We start from the raw sequence: 26,578 nt of genomic DNA, 5'->3' as shown, positions 1-26,578 counted from the left end.
AAAAAAAAAAAAAAACACGCAGCCCCACTTCCGGGTTCTTTTTCCGTTCGCTGTTTTTACGTTTGCGCACGCGCACAAATACTACCACTGCAAGGCCCGTCTCAGCGACTGTTACTAGCGCACGGAGGCGAATGGAGATGCTGTATGCAGTCAGAACATTTCGGTCCCCCCTTTGCCGTTTTTGGTCTTCCTTTTAAACTGTGCCAGCTATGTCGTATGCTTTTCAATAAAAAGTCACAAATTACAAATCACTTCATCACTCGTTATTGCTGGAGTCGCAGAACAGGGTGATTCCAGATTTTTTAAATCAAATGAGGTGGAACGGGGGGCCAAGAACCATCTGGGAGGGGAGGTATACTGGAAGTCTGCCGTTACGTTAGCTAAGCTAACTAACTAGCCAGCTGCATAATATTATGAAGAGACTGGGAGCTTTGGTGTTACCTGCGAGGGAGGGTTGTCTGGGCAAACGACGAGGCTTCTTCAGAATCAGTAACAGCCTTCTGCCGTCAGTAGGCTACACCACTCACTAACTGTTGCTGTTACCTGGAGTTCACCTCTGTATTGCAGCAGACAACGACAACTCCCCAGTCCACATATTTCAAAATATATAACTTTGTGTTCACACCATGAACAAAGATGTGATCTGTGGTCGAGATGTCTCTCTCCTCCGGTTCGAAAAAGACGGCACTGTGATTCCGCATTGCAAATCAGGCAGCGATTGGCAGCGCTCTGATCCCATAGCGTTGAACATTGACAGATTGACAGTACTCTAGCCCAATGGTATTGGCGGAGCACCGGACCAATCATATTTTGGGGGGCGGTGTCACCTTTTAGACACTACCCTGTCGCAGAGCCCGACACTTGAGACTTCCTTTTTCTGTATACTTCTTGGAGTGTAATACTTTGTCCCTATTTATGCCCTTTTTCGGCCAGCAGTTTAAATAAAAAGTATTTTTAATGAAAAATTATGTTTTCTTAATGTAATGGGCTATCGGTAGTTGCTCTCTTCAATTCCTACTGAAAATTTGAGACGCCTACTCGTCAGTCAGCTAGCTCGCAACGTGATAGGCCACCATAACTAAGACGTCGGAGGGCGACACCTTATGTTTTATTTGACCTCGCCGTAGTTACAAAAATAAAACCGACCGCTAGTGAAATAGTATGTTAAAAGCCTGTTCAGTTTAATCTTTCCAGCTTTACTTTTTATTTTCGCCTCTCCTATTTCTCTATATCATTTTCACTTGAGAGGAGAAAGCGCCTCATTTGGTTGGCTGCTCCGTAAATTTCTCAGCCAATCAAAAAGATTTGAAACCGTCGGAATGTAACTCAAGTGACGAACATACATATAGCAGCTATAAAAGTTTGTCCGATCTATCAGCCGCCAGATATTATAAGAAAATAGATCGATCACGTAATTGTAATCACTACTCCTGATACCCTATAGACCAGTTTATGTCATTATTATCCGTACATTATTATCTTAACCCATAATTTTCTTTGCTGAACCTGTCCGAAATATAACAAAGGTATTATTCTCATTAATCCTGAATGAAAACCTATAATAAAAGTGTGCGTGCAGTAGACATAATTTAATTCACTCTCAGTTTAGAAAAGGGAAACAAGGGCAAACCATGCACACAGTGTGGACTTTGGATACAGTGTATAGAATGGTTCCACAGCACTTTGTACAATTGTAGTTGTCATCGCATGTTCTCGCATAATGCTCAGAACACATACACACACACTCAGTCTGAAACTGCCAGTCCGCCACAAGGCACACCAAGCAGGACTCGAACCCAGGCCCATCAGTGAGTGGGACCCCGTCAAGCCCGCTGCACCACCCCGCCCTCCTCAGAACACTTAGCTTCTTCCAGATTTGCAGTTCTTTTAATTTATTCTTTATTGGCTGCCTTCTTTGTATGAGATAACTTACGGTTTTGTGTAAACAGTTTTCACGTGTATTCACAAGAGTATTTCTGTTGTGAATCGAAATTCAGGGTATATGTGTTTTACTCAAGTGTACCACAACATGACTGGGATTCAAAGTGGGACCTTCAGGTTACAAGGTAAAAGCCCTAACAAGAACATTACCTGCTAGTTGTGATGAGTTCTCTTTCTTTGTTGATTTTTAATTTTGCCAGTCCATTCTTTACTTTCTCTGGGCCCATGATGAAATGACAAGAAATACAAATAAAGCACAAAAGGGACCTATCATCATGGAAAGGCCTATCCTCACAAATAAAAACTCATGATTAGTGGCATCAGATTTCAAAATGAATTCAGTTGGGACATGGAAATAGTGATTAGTTTTCCCCCCTCCTATTGGTGTAAATCAGATCACAAGTTTAACTAATAAGAACGGAAATCTAGGTTTTTAGCAATCCATTAATCCCTTAATCCTGCATATAAAGTCTATACTGCATGACATTGCAAACCAGCTTGCAGCAACACACACAGAATTGCTGTGTTCATCTGTCTTGCTCTATTTACAGTATCTGTATCTATAGTACTGGCAAAGTTGCAATGATACATTCCCTGCAAAAGTTTCTTGTCCGTCAAAACTTTGTTGCCCATGAGATTTGCTGTCAATTTGTGTAGTAAATCCATGTGCTTAAAATTTTAATTTAATTTAATGTGCTAATTTTAATTTAATTGTTAATAATTGAATTGTTTACTATAACTGTAGTCTGACATTGGAAAGCCTAGATGCTGCTACTCATGTAATGCATATTGGTTCATATGGTGGTTTGTGATCAATTGACTGTACTCAGTAATCAAGTGTCTACATCCAAATCTCTTCTTCTGCTGACATAATGGACTTTTTGTATTGTTCTCTGAGATATATGTGGTTTTGCAGAAAAACACCTGCTAAATAAATGTAAAGGTAAGTACTGTAAGCAATGCACACACACTGGCCGAAACTGCTTGTCACAAGCAGGGTTGCGGCAAGCCGGAGCCTAACCCGGCAACACAGGGCATAAGGCTGGAGGGGGAGGGGACACACCCAGGAGGGGATGCCAGTCCATCGCAAGGCACACCAAGCAGGACTTGAACCCCAGACCCACCAGAGAGCGGGACCAGGCCAAGTCCACTGCACCACTGCACCCCTCATCTGTCAACAATGGATACTGTAAAAATGGAACAAAATAATTGTATTTCTAGGTGTAAAAGAGAACAACTTAGTTTTAGAAAACACAAATGGTACTGACCACATGTGAAACACAGGGAAGTCGATAAATTGAAAGACAATAGGTGGGTGGATTTTAGCTGACATCCAATTTGTAGAATTGAGAATTTACATTTGTGTACATGTACCATATGCGATGGGTATTGTACTTCAGGGAGCCTTATACTAGATTAATGTATAATATGGAATAGTCACAATAATCTTGCAATACGGCCCCTTAAAACCCACGGGATGAATTATAAAACCCTTTAAAACACATAGGATAAAAAGTAAAAAAGAATTTTTATGTCAGCATTTTGTTTAATAATGAACAATCACTTTGAGAAAACATAAAGAGCAATTTATTCAGTAAAAATAACTGGCCAATAAAAAATAAAAGGTAGGTTTTGAAATAAAACAGCAAAGAAAATGAGCAAGAGTGGGTTCTCTGGATTTGCATTAAACCCTGGGCCATGCCCACAAAATGTGGCACAGTATTCCCACTCTGACCTTCTCCATTTGGCTAGGGGCCCTCAGTGATGAGCCTCAGGACTCCTGGGGCCGGAACAGGGAGTATGGTGTCAGCCACTTCATGCCGTGATCCCTGAGAACAACATTAATGTGATTAATGATAACTGCAGGGACATTTTACAAGCTACACAAGTACTGCTAGAGCTATGTCAATCAGCACACATATTACATCACAGTTAGGTAAACCAGTCATTTGTTTCCATATTTTCAGCTCTTAAAACATGCAAATATTATAAAAATTTTGAAGCATTTAACTAACGGTAATAAGTTATACATACACAAAAGCACACACACACAGTCTGAAACTGCTTGTCCCAAGTGGGGTTGCAGCAAACCAAAGCCTAACCTGAAAACACAGGGCACAAGGCTGGAGGGGACACACCCAGGATGGGGCACCAGTCCATCACAAGGCACCCTAAGCAGGACTTGAACCCCAGACCCACCGGAGAGCAGGACCCAGCCAAACCCACTGCACCACCACACTCACCAGTAGTAAGTTATAGAATACTGTAAATTAGTCACCTTTTTGACACAAAATTTTATGGCTTTCACTGATTTGTTCTTGACTGATCCTCAGTTTTCTCGGGTTTGCCATCATTATTACTATTATTATTATTATTATTATTATTATTGAAGACAGGGGATCAAATTTAAATTGTGCACCATATTGTCAAGCAAGCCATGCTGTTTAGTACATGAATACTCAGTGAAAGTTTCACTCACCGGTTAAACTTCTGACCCTTTCTCCTCTGGAACTCAGTCTCATCCACTGTCCACACAGCCCCCTTTCCTCCTTCCACACGCACAAAACACTTATGGAGGCTGAGGTTGTGACGGACAGCATTCTGCACATCCATTAAACAGATTTAAATAAATTTGTGATGCATTTCTGTCTGCACATGCAAATTAACATGTAATAGCTGAAATATAAGAAACCAAACATTGTGGGCACAAGACATGAAGACCTTCTGAGGTGTTGTGCTAACCAAACCAACCAAATTTAGACATCAGCATTCATTGGTTAATAACCTTTTGTCTTTGCATGACATTTAACACAGCTATGTAGGTATTAGGTTCACAATTCATTATTAATTTCCTATTATCCAACTATCCTTTATTTTTTAAAAAAAATAGTTTTATCTGAAAAAATACAAAAGTCACATTTCCCTAATTCCAGTTGGTCTGTGGACACCAGGGAATGGCATACCTTCCAAGTAGCTGTGTTGTTCCGAAAGTAAAAGAACATTCTGGTAAACCAGTGATATATTTCATTCAGTGTCAACTGCTTTTCTGGGGAATCAAGGATTGCCTAGCAATGTAGAACAGATCGGCAAAATATTATTATGTTATTACAGCAGTAGCTGATTATGCATTATTTTTCATTCTGTGTGGCTTATACTGAGTCAAATGCTTAAACATTATTCTGGGATAATAATACGCTGTTACTCACCCATCTAATCAGGGAAGCATAGGTGTATGGTGGTCTGATGTTGGTGTACTTGTAACAGTCAATGCTGGGAACAAGTTCTGTAGACCATCACATGATTATTATTTTAATATAAATCCATGAATCAATGAAGATCTATGAATGTTCCTTGAAGATGAAACTTTACAGAATCTAGATACATTTCCCTTGCCTTTCCTTAAGAATATGAGAATGTTTTTTTTTTTTTTAAAGTGAGGCAGTTTATTAAATAAGACAGTGTTTCACCTGGAATGAGATGGGAAGTAGGAACATGCCAGTAGCCCTGGCGAACCAACTCTGCTGTCTCCTTGGAGGCACTGTAGGGGGTGCTGTCAGCCACCCATGACTGTGGCAAACTGATGGCCAGGCCATGGTCTCCTTCTGAATCCTCTTGTTGAGACTGAAAGTTTGGAGAAAAAAACAGATTTTATCATCTGTAGCATGATGACTGTTGGTTGGACTTGTTTTGCTGACTCTGTAATGATTTACAATAGTAATTATGTTGAATAGCGCAACAAAGCGCAGGCTGTTCAGAATGAAAAAGCAGTTTCATGTTGAGGTAACAAACAGCAGCTACATAACAGTTTTAGCTTAGACCTGGAGGGTTGCCAAGGTGGCAGAAACACAGTATATCCAGAAAGTTTATGGAAATTCATTTATTAAATGTCTGAGTTCTCAACTCCACAAAGTTTTACCCCTTTCCAAAGGTGATGAATGCTAAATATGTGCATATGTTTAGTTAGAAGAAACACTTACTAAGTCAATGGGCCTGTGTTCGGACATGTGAAGATGGAGTTGCATGGCCAGAAGCTTCTGCTTTTCCATGGTGAGCTGAGAACACAGTCAACACACAGTTAACGCACAGGTGAGAACAGATGTCAGTCTGTGGTTCCATGGAGGTGAATACAGATTCAGGTGGAATGCACACCTGGGTCTCCATATGTTCCACAATGTCTCGCTGCACTCGCCATTGAGCAATGCTTCTGTCTCCATGACTGTGGTCCCTATAAAGGTGTCTGGGGTTGGAGGAGGCAAGATTAATTCGAAATAAAGGGGACCAGTAGATGATTTGGAGAGGTGTCTTTACCTGCTATGATATTCCAGGTGCACATTATTGTTAAACTAAGATCATAGTGTTCTCATGTTTGGCTTACTTCAGAAAATGGGCATATTCTTCAAACACCTCTTCACAGCCTGGCCATCGACAGAGTCCATTCACAAAAAGAGCAGTGGAGTTCATAGGCACTGACCGAGCAGGGCTGGAAAAAAAAGGAAGCTCTTTAGCAACTGAATGATACCTTCTTTTAATAATAATTTCAGGAACACAAAATGTACCTATCATTAGGGTTGGGGAGGGTGGTGCCCTGCTTGTGATGGGGACTAGACCTCCTGGGTTCAGTGTGGCTTGTTTGCTGGAAGGAGTGGACAGTCTTGGAGGAGGGCGCTTTCACGTTATCCTTGGTTTCCACTTTGCACATAGAGTCTCCCTTAGAAGTGTGTGCCAAACTTCGGTCCGACCAAGTGGACAGCTCAGAAAGAGTGGCTCTTGCTAAAGAAGCAGAATGGAAGTAAACAAACAAAGTATATCTTTGGTATGCACTTTTGTGCTCCTGATTGTGCTTCCACAATAAAAGAATGAATGTTCAGTTCAAAGGATATGTAATAATATAACTTTATGTAGCAAATCTAACAGAATCCAAAAAACAATGTTTGATTTTTTTCAATTGTAACATTTTTATTCACATGTTAAAGTACAGACGGTCCCCGAGTTACGATGGACTTACGATTTTTCGATTTTACGATGGTGCGTTAGTGATATGCATTCAGTTGGAACCATACTTTGAATTTTGAATTTTGATTTTTTTCCCGGGCAACCGATATGCAGTACAATACTCTCTTGCAATGCTGGGCAGCAGCAGTGATCAGCATCTCCTAGTCTGTCACGCGTTCACTAGTGTATACAACCGATACTCTACAGTGTTCTGTGTTCCCGGTGTTTTTTTGGACACCCCCCCATATCTACGTTGTGTTTTGTGCACCCATCATGTCTACAAAATGTCCATCTGTGTCTCCTGCTACTGGTGGGAAGCAGAAGAGTAGGGCAATTACTCCTGAGCAGAAACTCAAGATAATTGCCCAGCATGAAGGCAGCAAGCCTGTAATGGCCATCGCACGTACGCTAGGCGATGATGTTCAGTAGATTAGGTGTATTAAATGCATTTTCGACTTACGATATTTTCGACTTAAAATGGCTTTATAAGAACATAACCCCATCGTAAGTTACAGACTGCCTGTAGTTCGATGTAGAACATTGAGTTTTTACATTTACATTTATTTATTTAGCAGACGCTTTTCTGCAAAGCAACTTCCAACAAACACTATGTAGTGTTATCAGCCCATACACCTTATTCACCAAGGTGACTTACACTGCTAGATACACTACTTACAGTTTTTCATCTTACCAAATGTTTTCATTAATGTAAATTCTTAGATTTTCTGTATATAGGCTTTCCATGCTTACTAAATGCTCACATTGCCATAATTCAGACTTGGAGAACATGTCATTTGTATCTTAAAATTCACATAACATTCTCAGATTACACACACACACACACACACACACACATTGTCAGAACTGCTTGTCCCAGACGGGGTCGCGGGGAACCAGAGCCTACCCGGCAACACAGGGTGTAAGGCCGAAGGGGGAGGGGACGCCAGTCCATCGCAAGGCACCCCAAGCGGGACTCGAACCCCAGACCCACTGGAGAGTAGGACCGGGTCCAACCCACTGCACCACTGCCCCCCCCTTTCTCAGATTACACTTCTGAGAAATACCTTAACAGAACAGAAATTTTCATTCAAAATAAAAGCACATGACACTGAGCACCTCACAAGACAAATAGCCAACCCCCTCACATGTGGTGTCTCTTGTGCGTCTCAGTCGTTTTGAAACCGTATGCCTGCTCAGAAGCATCTCTCAGAAATCTTGTCAATCATACAGTAAAACTGTCATATCTCATAATAGATCCCTAAAACATACACAGTATATACATATAGATGTATATATATGCATTTACTTACACACACACACACACACACACACACACACACACACACACACCTTCAGAGCCGCTTGTCCCATATGGGGTCACGGGGAACCGGAGCCTACCCGGCAACACAGGGCGTAAGGCCAGAGGGGGAGGGGACACACCCAGGACGGGACGCCAGTCCGTCACAAGGTACCCCAAGCGGGACTCGAACCCCAGACCCACCAGACAGCAGGACTGTGGTCCAACCCACTGCGCCACCGCACCCCCTCGCATTTACACATATATTTATATATATGCATATACTGTAGCTGAAGTGGTAAAATGCATAGAATTCTTCTGAAATATAATCTCATTACAAATATGGCAACATAGCAATTCGTTATGGTGTCTGTAGGCTGAGCATGTCGACGTGGCTTAGCCTGTGTGAAGACAACTGGTTCTCGCGGTGTTTGCATGGATTTCCTCTAGGTGTTCTGGTTTCCTCTCATTGCCGCAAGACATGCATTTTAGGTGAACTGGAGAATCTAAATTGTCCATTGTGTGTCTGATTACCCTGTGATGGGCTGGCATCCCGTCCAGGGTATACCCTGTCTAATGTCCTATGCTTCCACAATAAGAAGCACACACTGAATGGGAATGAACCCCACATTTCAATGTACAGCCGATGCACTATGAGGCACCTGCTCTATTTACTGTAACACCATGCTCCCCCTACAGCAGAGAAATCTCAACACTGACACTTTAAAAATTACATCAGTAAAAGAAAATCAGAACCCATTAATTATTAATAGCCACTAACAACCGTCCAGCGCAGTGTTGCCATAGTCCAAAGCCTATTCCGGAAGCATGGGATATAAGGCAGGCTACACGCTTAAGAGGACTCCAAACCATCACAGAGCAATGACCAATCTCTTTAAAGAATACAAGAAGGTGGTAGCTAACAGTGGTGTGCAGAACAGAATTTTAATGCACAACTCATTGAATCTTGAAGTAGATGATCTGCAGCAGCAGAAGAAGACCACTCCAGGTTCATCTCTTGTGAGTTCATAACTAGAAGATAAGGTGCAAGTGGACATGCAGTTGCCAAAATTTGATGACTGAAGAGTGGAAAAACATTGCCTGGTCTTTCAAATACCACTTTCTGTTGTGACATGGCAAGGTCAATAATTGATGTAAAAACAATAAATCTTTGTACCTGTCCTGTCCAGTGTCAACAGTACAGATTTTTTAGCACCAGCTGAACACCATTTTAGCAGCATGTATGTCACCAAAAAAATCTGCAGAAACTGTGTTAAACAGTCAAGCCAATATAGACCAAGAACCCAATGGAACATGTCCAGCACCTTGTTGGTGAATTTTTTTTGGTGGCAAAAGATGCTCCCACTTAGTACTAGGTAGATGTACCTAATAAAGTGGGTTTATATGAGGACAAGAAGTATGCACTGGATGGGACACATCCAGATTAATGCTTCTCCATTAGCATAGCACACTTGCTGGTCTACACATGGAATCAGAGGTTAATGGGGAGATAGGAGGACTTACACTGCGGGGGCAGCTGAGTGCCCTTGCGGAGAACAGAGGGCCTGTGTTGGCCCAGTTGGGGGGTCAGAGACACGAGCTGCAGTATCTGATTGCTCACTTCTTTGCTAGAACACTGAAAAAGACAATAGAAAAGGTTTATTTGGCACTGCTGTTTAAACCTCTAGCAAAGGCTGGTTCTCCGTCATCAACTTATAATATCATTGACATCTTTAAGTCCCCATAACATTGCTTGAAAAGGAAAGTCTATAGGACTGCATGCATTACATATCACTGTAATACAAGCAATCATCTAGTCAGATTTCAGTTCAGAGGGGAAATGAACTTCAAAACTGATTGATTGATTGATTGATTGATTGATTGACAGTGGCACAGTGGGACAGAGAGTAGTGCAGCTGTCTGACAGAGCCTGGGGGGTGTGAGAGGACATGGGTTCAATCCCTGCTCAGTCTGTGTGGAGTTTGCATGTTCTCCTTGTGTCTGCGTGGATTCCCTCCAGGTGCTCTGGTTTCCTCCCACAGTCCAAAGACATGCTGTTCAGGTTCCCCCATAGTGTGTGGGTGACAGAGAGAGTGTGTTCCATTTATGTATGGATGAGTGACCCATTGTAAGTAGTGTATCTAGTAGTGTAAGTCACCTTGGTGAATAAGGTGTGTGGGCTGATAACACTACATAGAGTTCATTGGAAGCCGCTTTGGAGAAAAACGTCTGCTACATAAATAAATAAATGTAAATGTAAAAATGTTATACATTCAAATGTATAACATACTGTTACTTCAGATATAACTGCAGATGCATTGCTTTGAAAGCGACTACTAAACATCTGACAATAACGGTAGACTTACCCGCCCATAAACAGTAACAATATGAATTGTTAGATATTGTTAGCTGTGATGAGTCAAACTGAAATAAATAATCCAAGAATGATAATCAAGCACAAAAGTGAGGCGAACTTGGGCAAGACATTGCGCTAAGACATGCACGGGGAATTTCATATAGTGCCGGATGTTTTCAGACACACGAGCAAACTATGACACATTCAGTAATTTCCCTAGTTCACTCAACTCCTCTGATTGTTTCAGAGGAACAACTGGCACGTGAAACTCTAATTTTCTGCATTTATTAGACAAAATGAATGTGAAAAATCATTGCAGTTACATTACTGTGCCAAAAGATGGTACTGTGTGAGTCCAATGGTCCTAAAGCACTTATTTGCCACATTTCATGCTTTGAAATTATACTCGGTCATAAAAAATACTGAAGGATCTTGACCTGTTTTCTGTGAGCATGAGCTTTCATTGGGATCACCCCACAGAGAAACCCATAAACTGTAGGAAGATCTGGTAACAGAAAATATATGAAGAAATTCTAGTCCATCTGTTTTGTTTCAAGGGGGTGCGGTGGCGCAGTAGGTTGGACTGCAGTCCTGCTCTCCGGTGGGTCTGGGGTTCAAGTCCCGCTTGGGGTGCCTTGCGGCGGACTGGCGTCCCGTCCTGGGTGTGTCCCCTTCCCCCTCCGGCCTTACGCCCTGTGTTGCCGGGTAGGCTCCGGTTCCCCGTGACCCCGTAAGGGACAAGCGGTTCTGAAAATGTGTGTGTGTGTGTGTGTGTGTGTTTTGTTTCACGTGAACTATTTCGTCACAGTCAGCAGGTTTTGGGTGGAAGTCCAGCATTACTACAGCTGTGAGTAATATACGAATCACTCAGTAAAACATGTTGTTTATGTGCAGCCTAGTTTTTCCATTTGATGGCCACCTGAAAGGCACTTTATATGATAAAAAAAAACTGAAGGTTTTCAATTGAGAGCCAGTGACCTTACTGAAGAGGTCAGCCTTACCTGCTGTAGGAGGAGGGCTTGCAGCTGGGATGAGGTGAGCAAAGGACTCATAGATCCAAACATGAATGGAATAGCTGGCTGTGAACAGTGGTGTCACCATCAGTCATAAATGATACATTACAAAAGCAGAAATGGGTAAAAGGACAACATTCTTGTTTGGGTTGATCACAGACATGCTTTTTATTGTCAAGTCCTAAGCTTGTTGAAGGCACCTTAAGATGAATGCAAAATGGAAAACAGAAATACTGTGGAAGTAAATTATATTATTAGATTGGTCAGGTGCATACAGCTGGACCCATTCATAAAAGAGGATGTTTTTATGGATCTAGCAGTGCCTTTCGCAAGCAATGGCAGGGCCCTTCCTGTGCCTTGAGCCAACAACCTACAGGCTACAATGTCCTGAGCCACAACAAATCTGCTACACAGTAATCATTATTTTAGCTCAAGAAGCTAACCTGCCATTACAAGTCAACATCCTTGATAAGACTGGGAGAAGAATTTATGGGGCAGGGATCCCATTTTAAAGAATGAGAGTTAAGGATGTTACGCAAATCTCTGACTTAGCCTGAATGCACAATACCTGAGAGGAAGCGGGGTGGCTTGAACCATCCAGCTCAACGGGTGTCTTGGGCTGTTCTTCTGACTCCCCCCCTGTTGGCTGCTGCACCTTCTGCTCAGCTGGGTCCCGACTGCAGCTCGGAGTCTTTGGCTCATTTCCTGGCATTCCTGGGGCAGCGAGAACAACACATTTATTCTGAGCCTGTTGCTTACTCAGCATGGAAAAAAGTAGTGCAAACAGCTGTTGAGCAATAACAAGCACAATTATCTGTCTCCAGTAGAAAATATTCATCAGTGTTTGCAGTAGAATTTTACAGAAACAAAAACATTTTGTGAAAATAGGAAAATGGAGGAAGGTCTGATCAGAGCAAAACCACTGACAATGAGTGCTAGAATATGAAGTGTATCATGTAACTGATGCCATTTTATTGTACAAGTGTTGTAAATATTCTCTTTTAGCGTGCTTGGTTAGTATACTGTAGGTTTATATACACACGTGCAGAGCCTATAGAAATACGGATTAAAGGAAACACTGAAAATGAACTGCAAGCGTGTACACTTACTGCAAGTCTGGAGAGTATCCATTAAGCGTGCCTTACTGTATTAGAGCCCAGAATTATTTCATATTCCAATGTAACTTCTCACCTAAAACAGTCTACCAAAAATACCCCACTACAAAATCACCCTCCAGCTTCAAGTCATGGGGGGAAGGAGGGAGACGAGGTTAAAACTTCATCATGTAGGATGCCATTCTGTGAATTCTCTGCCACAGTAAGACGCACCAAGCCCAGTGGCACGGCCTGCTGTTCCTGTCACAAACAACATGAAAGCCCTTGCAGCTGTGCACAGGTGCATTCCAAGGCTGCGGTGACTGCGATGCACATGGAGGGCTGGCAGATGCATGGGGCCCTCCCAACAGAACCTGTGCAAATGGTGTTGACATGGGGTATGTTCTTCCTCCCTATGAAACTGTGTTTGTGATTGAGACAAAACGGTACATACAGCATCAGTGGCAACAATGCGAATGTGGTCATTCGCTGTGCTCCATCAAGTTACAAAAACCCAGAAAGAAAAAAAGATACCAAAAAGAGATCTGTTACAGTGTGCAGCAAATGCAGAACTTATTTATGAGCTGTTTCACTGAATACTGTTCTTTATCTGAGTCTCTCTGTGATGATGACATTATCCAAATTTAACTGCGAACCCACAATAAAGTTCAAGACATAGTTTTATAACTTTTGCACTGCTTTTCTTTCAGTACAAGTAATTCTTAATGTGTATTGAAGAGATATGATAAATGTCAGTCCTGGTCAGTCAACTGCAATAGTTTGTGTTTCATTCCTTTACTACAGCAAACTTTGTATTTCTGAACTGAAGAGCACACATGTCACCCCCAGGAAACAGGAATTCAGTCAAAAACAAAAGTACAGAATCTCTTTGTGGTTTAGATTTTTTTTTCTTCATTTCATGAGAAAAACAACCACTTCACCTCCAAAGAAAAAGAGAAAGTTTTTCAAATGAACCAAGATTCTATCTATCTATTTGTAGTTCTGAATAATTGGAATATTTCACAAGCTGACAGTAAGTAATAATAAAATACCTATGTAACATTCGGAAAGCAAAAATGGGTTCAGATTGTTCATAAAGGAGGAGTGGAGACTTTTTGTTTCTCTCTACCCTGTTTTGCTACCCAAAATTAAGTATTGTGGAAGAGTATATTTTGTGATTCCCATATGTTTAAACTGGGTTCTGTACTTGGGATGCTGGATGGATCTCATACCGACACACACACACACAAAAAGTAATTGATGCTGTCACTAGAACAGTGCATTCCTCTAACATAGTGAGAGCCCAACCCTGCTGCGCACAGTACAGTGTGTAGAGGTACCCACTAAATGTCACGGATGTGGAGGAGGTGAGGGCGGAGCAAGGTATTGATTATACTTGCACTGGGATATGTGTTTTACTTTGAGTAATCAATTGTGCTGCCATGTAAAACCATGAAAAAGATATAAGTTACATGGGTTCATTTGAGATACTGCAGAAGCAGCAGCTGAGTTTGTGAAAGTCTGACATGGAAAAAGAACCTGATTCATCAACATCACACAACCTCCTCTACAAGTACTCGATGAAAAATTGTACATCGACAGAAGAAGTGACGTGAGTTCGGCTTGGTACATGATACGTTGAGCAATACCACAACCATACCAGCAACAATATTTGCCTTTCCAGGAGTTGATCCATTGCAGCATATATTCATATCAGAAAAAATTATGACATTTCATGCACTAAATGGAAATCTGGAAATGCTGGTTGTGTATACTCAGGTATCAAGAGGTAATCCAGGACAATTTTTATTTTAGTAGTCAACTGTCCCCCATGCTGACAAAGACTGATGTCTTTGCTTCTTTGTCAAATACAGTAGTCACATGGTAATGCTAGGTGTGAGACTTGTCTTTCAAGCACATGGTGATAACAAATAGACAAGATATGAAAGACCTCTGGTGAAGAACAAGAGTACTTCTGGTGTTTTGGACAAAAGTCCTTTGTGAACAGGTCAACACTAGCATTATAGTATTGAAAGCCATCAAAGAGGTCAACATCTTATTTGTAGTCATATTGATAATACACACACACACTGGCTGAAACCGCTTGTCCTGAGCAGGGTTGCGGTGAACTGGAGCCTCACCCGGCAACACAAGGTGCAAGGCAGGAGGGGGAGGGGACGTACCCCAGACGGGGCGCCAGTCCCTTGCAAGCACCCCAAGCAGGACTCAAACCCCAGACCCACCAGAGAGCACCACCATGCCCCCCCGTCTTGATAATAGTTGTATATAAATATACAATGCTAAAGGCACAGGTGTTACAATTGAGAAAGACCAACCGTTTGACTAAAGCATACATATTTTGTAATAACATAGAAGTACGATCAAAGTAAGGCATTGCCATGGAGCGTCGCCATAAAGTACCCAATTTCCAAAATTGGCCTTCCTCAGAACAGTAGACTGCATGTGGTTAAAAAGCTATTACTATTGTAATGGTAAAAAAAAGTTCATAATCATAATCCCATGAACTTTCGATTGTGGTTTTTGTTTCCTTATTTCAGAAAACACTGTGAAAATTCAGTTTGTGTACAACCTCAGACACGCAAATATTAAAATGAATATTTTTTGGTCAACATCCTTAGCAAGAGATATGCAAGTCAAAGCATTATTTTTTTTTTCCATTATTCTTCTGTAGATATATAGCAAGAAATTCCCCATTTCTTCAAAAACTGACATTTAAAACACACCCCACCCCCATCAACAAAATGTCACTCCTTGATCTTACTTTTTTCTAAAAATGTAAAAACTCAGGCACAGAATGTTATGGAGGAAGCTTGATTTCTGCAAGGCATTATGGTTTCTGTGGGTGTGCTGTAACACAATTTTGCAGGCAAATTGAGGTCGGTTAGATATAAAAGTTTATCAGTAAATGTTTGTTTTTGTGTGTATGTATTTACTTTATGAATCACACAAATATATGCAAATGTATAATGCATACATTTGTAAAGTGCTAGAATTTTAATGTCTGACTGGCAGTCAAATGACTGAACACTGAAACATTACTGCATTTACAAGAAAAAGAATAGCATCCATTCACAATACTGTAATTGCATTTCCATTTTGTCATATATCCTATGATCACAGGCTCTTACAGAAACCCAGAAAGTATGTGTCTGTGCAAACAGCAGAACATGGCCAAAAGCTGATGCATTTTTTCTATATGTAGATTGCACTTCATTACTCTTAAAGTCTAATTATTCTCGATTGTACTACATATTACTGCATCATTATTCAGAGAGAATTTACACTGGATTGTTTTTAATAAAATATTTTTGATCAGAAACATTTAGTTATTGTTTGATTCATATTCTTCAACAATGCAATTGCTGTGGTTCATGAAGCAGGTGCGCTGTTATGTTAGATATGATTTTAAATCACTGGCTAAACTGATTTATCCTTCCTGGGTTGTCTAGCTAAACTTTTAGATATCTCCTAGGGGCCGTTCATGTTTTTTATATTTTATTTTATTTTATTTTATTTGCCAATGATTTTTGTGTATATATTTTCTGTTTTGTTTTTTAAGTTTGATAAGTGATTTTAAACACTTCCTAAAACTGAACTGAATCACATTTTTCATTTATACCTCTGTTGCAAATTGTTTGCAAACTCTGATATTAAAATGAGATATTGCAAATTACTTTAGTAACTGAGATGAATAACATTCATAGAAAAATAATATTTTACACCATATGTTTTAATAACAATAACATTCCTGTATTACAGAACAGCTACTTTAGGCTGTTGACAGAAGTATTAATAACGTTTATGAAAATAATTTCTATAGTCTTTTGAAAAATGCCAGAAAATAACCCCAAAGCAAGTATCTGCCTTTTCACTTCATTTTCAGAACGTCTGGTAGATTTCCTAATATTACTCATGAGTCCTGCTCCATATCTGTAATATCAGCCGTGGGAGCTTAGGAAGAATTTTTTTGTTTTAAAAACATATCTCATTCTGTCATATTCACTCTGGTGACGTTTTCTATCCGCAGCTTCACAAACTATGCAGATGCATGACTATTGTCTTATGGAGCAACTTCAATACATTCAAGTCTTTCAATTTGTCGATTTACAGAGCTGACTGTGCTCAAAAAGCAGACCAATTACTTTTTGTATTTCAAAATAAAATGTGTAAGTATCGAATACCATTTGATATATTCCTGATCAGTAAGACCCTACACCAGTAGGGTTCGCCTGTATGTAGACCTCTAGACTCCTGTACTGGACTTGTTCTCTAGACAGCTAGTTTCATACAAACACAGATTCCTCTTTTGCTCAGTCCAGGCATTTCCTGCCCTCATCTCCCAGGTCTGCAGGTCAAGAAGATGCCCAAACATAACAGTAGACAGAATACACACACACACACACACACACACATTTTCAGAACCGCTCGTCCCATACGGGGTCGGGGGGAACCGGAGCCTAACCTGGCAACACAGGGCGTAAGGCCGGAGGGGGAGGGGACACACCCAGGACGGGAAGCCAGTCCGGTAGACAGAATAAATTAAGCAACTGTTTTCGCTGTCTATGTTGGGTCACAGTCATGAATAATGCATGTTACACACTTTTCAATTATCACTGAAACATTGAAAATAGCCTCAAATCATCTGAGCCTTATTCTTACAGCTGAAGACATCTAAGTGTTTTTCTTTCTCTATTTTAATTCAGTTTTGGTCATTTCTTGGACTCAGATTGAAAACATTGCTAAAGATCAACATACACACAGGATTCCAGGCTATAACAAAGTCTGTAGTTAGAGACACCAGTTTACCTGTACCAGGAGATAATCTGATCATCTGATTTCCAAGAAAGCTTAGCAGAGTTCAGTGTTCAGATATTTAGCAATATTTATTTAAATATCTGGTTAAAATTCGTGGCTTTTTAGAATGATTTTCTTTTTAATTTAAATGTTATGACGGTGTTGTCTCCAGGGCCTCCTTGGCTGGCCACCCCTACGTCTCTCGTACGCACTGTGAAGGACGCTCTCTCTGTGAATCATGATTTCCACCCTTCCTCCACCCAGCATTGCACGCAAAACACTTGGGAGAAGTGTATTTATATGTAATGTCTTGTTATGTACTGTTACTAATTTAGGTCCATTAAGAGATGACAAGTGGTGCCTGCAGCCAAATTTAACACCTATGTGTGAATAGAAAAGGTTGCTGTCCCTGGTCCCTGAACCCCCACAGTGAAAGCTAACCATAAAGAAATTGAGAGCTGCAGAAAAAGATTAATCTCTTGTGCTGTCTGACACGCCTGTGAAAGTGGAAGATTGTGCACTCCATCTCAATCACTCATATCTGTCACTCTGTGACTAAGAGCTTCCATTGAGCCCTTCCATTGAGAAACTTCTGTCTGCTTCTATTCAATTAACCTATATTTATTAACCTTTGTAATTCACAGGAAAACATCCCACCCTCCTTACATTTACATGTTCTTGTCTATTCCACCTTTTGAAATAGGCATCAGTTTCAGGAAGCTGGGGTTTGGCTAGGCACCTCTGGAAACCAGCATATTTGTTTGTGGCAGAGAGGCACCAATGGCAGTCAATGTTTGTGGGCCCAGGTGTATTAAAGCAGTAAGGGAAAAGTCTACTCAATATATGGACACACTGTGCGCAAACACTGTTCATGTCTTCATACTAGACATAAATGAATGATCTGTATTCTTATTATGATCAGGCTCCACTCTCTGACATTTAAGCTACACAAATATAAGGTCAAAAGCATTATCATTGTTGTAATTACACAGTAAATCCTTTCTACTAACTACTTTGCTGCCTAACTGGTGATTTTTCCCCAAAGAACTTAAAACTGTAGCAATTTACAAACATTTTTATTTTGAACTTATTGGATTAGGAGGAGTTCCGTTCACAAGTGTAATGTAACGAGTTTTGACGGACAATTTACAACAAAAACATTCTCTCCTGTGTTTTACTTAAGTTAACAAAAAATGAATTTGATTACCTCAGAGCTAGGTGCATGAAAGTGTATTACAAGGAAAGCAACACTCCCCCACATTGATTAGGGAAGAACTACATGACACATTTGTGGTTAACATGTGAACATTCTGTATAATGAGCACTGTTCACTCAACTATGAACTGTTTCACTAAACAAATATTGTATGTACTATTTTTGCACTGTGGCAGAAAATATGGGTCACATGTATATGTCTCATGTAGGAATGTTTTGAAGCCATTAGAGAAATAGAACACTATGACAGTAAAACCGCTCTCTGGCTAAATGTACTACAAAGCATCCAAATCTAAACAACTTTCCACAATAAAGAACACATTTCATCTTTATTGCAACATTAAACTGAGCAGCTCTTTCTATGCTGTAAAAGATCATCTGAATTTGGCATAATTAGATTGACCTCTAAACACCTCAAAGTGTGATTTTTAATGGGTGAGAGTCACATCAGGCATTCATTGGTCTTACTTTGCACTTCCTTATTTATCAACATCATGTTATACATACACACACACTCTCTGAACCACTTGTCCCATATGGGGTCATGGGGAGCCGGAGCCTAACCTGGCAACATGGGGCACAAGGCTAGAGGGGGAGGGGACACACTCAGAACAGGACGCCAGTCTGTCGCAAGGCACCCCAAGCGGGACTCAAACCCCAGACCCAGTGGAGAGCAGGACCCCATCCAACCCACTGCACCACTGCGCCATCACACCCCCCCCCCCCCATCAACTTATAATATATGTTAAATACTAAATAATAAGGGGTGCGGTGGCGCAGTGGGTTGGACCGCAGTCCTGCTCTCCAGTGGGTCTGGGGTTCGAGTCCCCCTTGGGGTGCCTTGCGACGGACTGGCGTCCCGTCCTGGGTGTGTCCCCTCCCCTTCCGGCCTTACGCCCTGTGTTACCGGGTAGGCTCCGGTTCCCCGTGACCCTGTATGGGACGAGCGGTTCTGAAAATGTGTGTGTGTGTGTACTAAATAATAAAACACTTTTTGTGTAACTTATTGAAAAAAGAATTTTTATGAATACCAAAACAAACTAGGGAGCATGGTGGCACAGTGGGTTTGACTGGATCCTATTCTCTGCCCAGTCTGGGGTTCAAGTCCCTGTGACGGACTGGTGTCCCATCCTGGGTGTGTCCCCTACCCCTCCAGCCTGATGTCCTGTGCTGCTGGGTTAGGCTCTGGCTCTCTGCAACCCCCACACGGGACAAGCGGTGTCATTCAGTGTGTGTGTGTGTGTGTGTGTGTGTGTGTGTGTGTGTGTGTGTGTGTGTGTGAGAGAGAGAGAGAAATAAGCTGTAATTTTTTTTACCTGGAAAAGATGATTAAACTGTGGATGATGAAGAAAGTGTTATATATTCCATAGTTTATTTGCAGCCACCTTTACTCCATTCCTCAACAGTTCATTAAGTGACCAATAAACAATTTGTAATTGCATTTATCAGTGAGATAAAGAAGTGAGTATGCTTCTAGCCTCTGCTGAGGTTTTGTATGAAGATATAGGTCAGCCAATTTATACAGTAATTGTATAAAGATATAGGTCAGCCATTTATTAGATACTATGAACTTGCAAATGATATGCAAGTGAAAAAGAATTACTCACAATGCTGCATCTTTAATGTTAAGTTTTGACATTATAAAAATATTATGTTGTGAAATTACTGAAAAACTTTGAGCTGGGTGAATAAGTTCAGGCTTCATTGTTGTTTTTGTTGAAGAATTTATCTGCAACATTTTTAATGGCTTACATTAAAAAGCTATACATATAGGGAGAACTCATATTTCCCCCTTGTCCAGCAATAGTTAAAGTTGTTCTAAACACATGTCACAGTTATAAGTAGAGTATAGTGTATAGCATAGTATAGTTTACTGTATAGCAAAGTCCACTCATAAACTGATTGCATGTCATTATGAAGAAAAGAGATTCATCACATCCCCTTCCATGTGAAAATTTCAAAATGATTAAAAACACATTAATTATAACTTTAAAAACATTTTATGAGCACATCGTGTGCAAAGTTTTGTATAACTGTCTGCTCTTGTTACAGTGGTGTCTCACCATATCAATCATTTTCATATTTGAAAGTCTTCATCTTCTGAGAACAAATGAAATGCACATTTTGAACTACTGACCTTCAGAACTTGTAAAATTTACATTATTACAAGATCTTTCCAAAAAGTTATCTGACATTTCTGATAAGGCATTAAGGATTTGCTGACGTCCCAGTTGTTAAAACCACATCAGTGAAATTGCTTTTACAGTATGTACGAACACATGAGTTTCAAAAGGTATTTCTGAATATTTATTGAAGTTCTTTATTTAAATAAAGAACATCAGTTTATTACTCTTACTTATGGGATACACATATACAGGAAATATGCAAGGAAACGTACTTTTACCAGCCGGTTCAGTTATACAGAGCATTCGGTTCATCAGTACACCGGAAAGGAAGGCCCATAGAAATGCAGAGAATCCATGCTCACTTTCAGTTTAAAGTCATGTTTAGAATCTTACCAGAGTCACAAATATTCCAGATACAAGTGCAACACCACGAAAACAAGAGATGACAGCCATGAAGAGGAAACAAAACAGATAATGTGTCATCTTTACCTCACTCCTTCTGTGACTCTTTTTCCTCTTCCTTTCTTCTTTCAGATCAAATGAAGACGGGATGGCTGTACTCTGCAAATAAACCGAAATAACAACAAAAAGGCAAAAAATCATAAGCGACTTCAGTCTCGACAGCAAAGAGGAGATCAGAGGTTGCCGTTACTGATGCTGTGTTTGTGTGATGCTACATGCTATTGGCTCAAATCCTTGGGTGTAGCTTCTCATGAAGCAAAAGCATGGCTCATGATGCAACATTCGTGTAGCAGGTACAGCCTGAAAAGGAAGCTTCAGCCTGGGAGGTCCACAGTAAAGCATTTTCAGATTATATCATTAGCTCCACTGTTACAAGTGCTATGTTAAAATTTTGTTATCAGCATAGTAATATTCAGTGTTAACACAGCGTTTAAGTTTTTTTTATATAAATATATATTGCTACATTTGTGCACATTTTATAATATTCATTTTTATTATTTATTATTGTTAGTATTACTGGTGCTATTATTTATGAGATCTTCGTTTACACTCAAGTATACTTTTTTCTTAAATGTTTCTTTTTTGGTATTTAAATTTTTTTTTTTTTACTAATGTAATGTTAGTTCCAGCAGCATAAACACTGAAGACTCATTTGCACCTCAACACTGCAGAAGAGACTTGTTCTGTGTATTGTCATGAATATGAAAAAAGATACTCAGGAAACATTGCCCTTATATACTATAGGCCGGTTTACAAAAATGAAGTTGAAGAGAGGCACAAACCATATCAAATAGAATGGGAAGGCAAGTGTGCACCACACTCAGGAATGTTACCAAAACATTCAATTAGTGCAATTCTTATTAACTGGTCATGACTTTGTAATATTTTTAATCTGCTCCTTATAACAGTTGTTTTCTGTTATCTTCATTATATAGAATACAAGTCATGAAAAAAGTAATATATTATTTATTGTAGTTAACCACACAAACTACGTTTGGTTCATAGCAACCCAGAACTGTTTCCATTTGTCCAATTTGTGATTTTTAGAAGCATACTTTGAGCACATAGCAACCGAGCTGATTAATCATAAATTATATGTCAACAGTAGATTAAACTGTTATAAAAGAGAAAACATGGAAAGACAGGATAAAACTGATTTTTCCAGGGTAGCTAAAAATGCTAAAATTCTGCAGTGGATACCATAAAAAAATCAGTTTGACTTCTACAACTATATATTCCCTCAACTTAACAAGCTATCATCTTAACACACACTGTGTTTTAAAGAGCAAGTAACAAGTAGTAACTTATATCACATGTATATATAACAGGCTATAACAATATAGAAGCAATATACTCTCAAAATTTTAATGATTATTAATCTGGTTGGGAGTTTCAGATTTAAAAAAAAAATGAATATAAGAAGGAAAAAGGTGTTATAACCTTCTTCACATTTTCAACAATCAGCAAACATGTTCTGCTTTACATGCATGTTTAACTTTCTCAGCTTTTTTACATCAAACACATTTGTGACTGAGATACAGAAGGAGATGACAAACAGCAGCATGGAAATGGAAAACATATCCTGGATGATCTGGATGAGTTTAATACCAGCCTTTAATTCTTACAACATATCACATAACACATCTAATATTTTTAAATGTGTACACTCATGAAAAAGCCTGTGTGATCAAAATCTATACAAACTGGAAAATGTCATAATGTTCTTATAATTTTATCTGTATGTTACTGTTATTCCAACCGAGCTCTGAAAGAGGCAGTTCCATGGTCAATCTGCAGCTATGTTGCAAATTATAGCACAAAACAAATTCAAACTGGAGTGAAAAAAAAACAATGAATGCTTGTGATGCTAGAGCCTTAAATCTCATCTAAGAGTAGGTGTGGATCTCAATGTCAATCATGAAGGAATATGAACATAGATGTGCACTGATGTAAAAATTTAAGCAATGCATGTCTCTCCACATATTCAAAAGTCTATATGGCCAAAAGTAAAACCAAAGATGCAAGAAAAAATATACAAATCCTTGTCTTATTCTTGCACACCAGTGTGCAATAATGTTCATAATATGGGTTATGGGTATGACTAAAGGTTTTAGACCTAACTAAGCTTTGTCAATTAAATGGCAAGAGGAACTTAACTCTTTGCATACTGTGGAGGAGTTCAGAACCATAATTTTAATTACTGAAATGTTTGAAAAGCTGAAGCAGCACACTGCCATGCCATTGCAACTGTGATTACCAAAAAAACAATAACAGTACATTCTAAGGTCGATGAAAATATCAGGAATATTGAAGACTTACAGTAATTCTTTAATCTATTGAATATCTCCTTGGAAGCTGTGTAATTGTAAAAATTCACCAAAACAGTTATAAACTAAGGGTTCTTATGATTTCAAATGCCTTATAAGTTTAAAGATTTTAGCCTATAAATGTTATGACAGAAGAGAATAAAAGACATTTTTCAATCAGCAATAGCACAATACAAAATTTATAACCCTTTTCAGCAAGAAGAACACCTTTACTAACTTTTTGTTAAAACACTGTAAAGAAAGAAAGAAAGAAAAAGAAAGGTAAAGCTTGGATGTCTGAATTACGTAAGATAAAGGGGTCCTTACTCTTCATCATTATCAGAAAATATACTGGAAAGTTTTTATAATGTACACTTCTTTGGCAGTTTCAAATTAATGTCATTTCTACACTAAAAAGAAGGAAATGTGTACTTACAGCTTTGTTCAACCCTTAATCTGTGCATGGAAAGCAAGCCTTGGCATAGATAATCATTGTCTGAACCACTCATCCCATACGGGGTCACGGGGAGCCGGAGCCTTACCCTAACCTGGCAACACAGGGCGTAAGGCTGGAGGGGGAGAGGACACACCTAGGACGGGATGCCATCCTGTCGCAAGGCACCCCAAGTGGGACTTGAACCCCAGACCCACCAGAGAGCAGAACCCGGGCTAACCCACTGCGCCACCACACCCCCCTCTCATAGATTATCATTATTCCTTAATATAAGTCCACCCAAATCTTTCTTTCATATTTGGCATAAGTTAGAGTGCTGTATCATTTTTGTTTCTGTTCTGGTATGTTTTCATCTTAAAAAGAAAAATTGAAATGAAGCTCAAGGTAAAATTGGGACCCGCTGCATATGTTCAGTAAGTGAGATACTGCAGCACTAATATTAGGCTTCACACTGCTTCCAGCAGCCAAGATTCTATAGTTCCAATACTGCTAAAAGTCATGTTGAAATGTAATACTGCAACAGTGATACCAAGAATATCCAATCTTTCATTTAAAATAAGAGAAGAAATATCCAAAGGTTTTTTAGACCCAGGATTGCCATCCTGTCTGGGTATGCCATACCACATTCCCTATGCTTCATGGAAAGATTCCATACCACCATGACTCTACAATGGAGAAGCAGCTATTGATAATGGATGGATGGATGGATGGATGGATGGATGGATGGTACTATCAATCCAAAGTTTTTTTAAATAAACTTTGTCACAGAAAGTCTTATACATCTGTTATTATACACATAGCATTTCTGAGGCATATGTAATATCATTACAGACATCCAATTATTAAACTACAATATCTCATAGATAATTAGATGATCACTAAAAGCTGCACAAATACTATAAGGAGAAACAGAATCCAGATTGTACATATTTCAACAGCTAAAACAGCGATTGCATTTATGTAGTCAATAACCTCACCATGTGTCCTCTGGATTCTGGAAACTTTGACCATGACAAAAATTATGTTATACAAATATAACATATTATATCTACAAATTTTGAATTAGTTTCACTAAAAAACTACACATTAATTTGTTCATTAGATATATATGGACACTGTTTTATGCAGTTCAATAAATCAATGTGTTAGGAACATCCTGAATTTACTCATGGAGAAGTTATAGGTTAGAGCTGGTTGTGATATTAAAATATCTGTAACCTCTACTCTACCTGCAGCCAAACAAGTAGGTAATATTGTAATTATTGCTATTAAGAAAGTTTATGAGTCAAGCTGAATGGCTTGGTGGGCTGCTAAATATTTTTGTTATATACTAACTTTTCCTTGGTATTCTGATGTACTGTAGTCACTTTTTATTATTTATTTAAAGTATTGTATTTTTACTGTTAATGTAGCCTCTGGTGAGGATGGAAAGATGAAATTTGTCTCTGGGGAGAAGAAACTTTGTTATTATAAAATAAAGCTGCCCTTTGAAATACAAACAGGGGAGAAGCAGATGTATGCAAACCATTGCCCATGCACAAAGAAAAAGTCAGCGAAGACATGCTGTGATAACATTTAGTTCTAACTAGCTGACAACACATGTTTTTTCAAGTCTTGCATTGTCCACCTACTTCAACAGATGGAAACTCAACAGATGATGAATCAGTTAAGATCCTGACCTTATGGACACCTTGCATGAAAGTATATTGTGTCTCAGTTGAGCATGAGACAGAGCCTTTCATTTGACTATATTCAGCATAAATGCAATAGCGTAAGAGAGTAAATCTCCCAAAGAGTTGCACATGTAGTTGAAGCAAATGAAATATGACCATTGTAAAACATTTAACATTTCATCAGCTGTCATTAAATGACGTCATGTTCATGACACATTCTGTTTATTGAAAATGTCAAAATTTGTCCAGTTCAGTGCACGTTCTCATGAGTTTTATCAAAAATGTTCAACAGAACAGATGTAGAGTTTTGCATTTGATCATTTGTGACTCACCTGGAGCTGTAGGTTGGCACAATAAGTGATGTACAGGATGTAAGAATGTACAGTATTAACTTTGTATTTATAGGCTGAAAGTTTAAAAAAAAAAAAAGTTTAGCCAGCCTCTTTTGAAAAAAAGTTTCACTTTGACATTGAAACGGAAATTAGAAATAAAAGTCAACACGTTTAACGACAACACAGGAGGCAAGCAAGAAAATGCTATTAATGGTAATTAATGGCATTGGTTTTTCATTTAATAAGAATGCTCAGAAAATGTCTCTATTTTCATAGTTTTCTTTAATAAAGTATTTCTGTTTTGCTTTTTTTCATTCATTATCAGTAACGCTGCATGAGTTACAGCTAAAAATCCAACCTTTTTGACCCCCTTTTGTTTCGCTCTTAGACACCAAATGTTGTATCTATAAATCAGTGTTTACAAACCCTTTGTGTGTTATGGGGAGTTTTATCAAACGAAACGGTAGTACCAGATTTTTAAGCACATATTGTCCCCAAAATA

At 39.3% G+C, this 26,578-nt stretch overlaps 1 protein-coding gene across 1 annotated transcript; it reads right to left on the bottom strand.

Annotated features, from left to right (window-relative positions):
- Positions 1 to 3,577: 3,577 nt before the first annotated feature.
- Positions 3,578 to 26,107, bottom strand: foxp3b (forkhead box P3b). The gene is made up of 14 exons (XM_018752898.1): positions 26,077 to 26,107; positions 21,339 to 21,410; positions 12,168 to 12,313; positions 11,588 to 11,665; positions 9,755 to 9,866; positions 6,498 to 6,711; positions 6,317 to 6,421; positions 6,091 to 6,178; positions 5,919 to 5,993; positions 5,409 to 5,562; positions 5,148 to 5,224; positions 4,905 to 5,006; positions 4,421 to 4,542; positions 3,578 to 3,770 (listed from the first exon to the last, which is right to left on the bottom strand). Exons 3-14 carry the CDS (start codon positions 12,309 to 12,311, stop codon positions 3,713 to 3,715), a joined length of 1,329 nt encoding a protein of 442 aa, XP_018608414.1. The 5' UTR covers positions 12,312 to 12,313; positions 21,339 to 21,410; positions 26,077 to 26,107; the 3' UTR covers positions 3,578 to 3,712.
- Between the last annotated feature and the right edge of the window lie 471 nt (positions 26,108 to 26,578).

Source organism: Scleropages formosus, chromosome 1 (genome assembly GCF_900964775.1).
Source record: "Scleropages formosus chromosome 1, fSclFor1.1, whole genome shotgun sequence".
In the NCBI taxonomy this organism is placed as follows: Eukaryota; Metazoa; Chordata; class Actinopteri; order Osteoglossiformes; family Osteoglossidae; genus Scleropages; species Scleropages formosus.
Note: the sequence above shows the minus strand (reverse complement) of the source record. Positions and strands in the feature narration are given on the sequence as shown.

Excerpts from the sequence above, each read along its gene's own strand:
- foxp3b (XM_018752898.1), bottom strand. The coding sequence starts at position 12,311 with ATGCCAGGAAATGAGCCAAAGACTCCGAGCTGCAGTCGGGACCCAGCT. Across the intron at positions 9,867-11,587 it reads AAGCCCTCCTCCTACAGCAG|TGTTCTAGCAAAGAAGTGAG; the intron begins GTAAGGCTGACC and ends TGTCTTTTTCAG. Across the intron at positions 3,771-4,420 it reads AAGGGTCAGAAGTTTAACCG|GGATCACGGCATGAAGTGGC; the intron begins GTGAGTGAAACT and ends TGTTGTTCTCAG.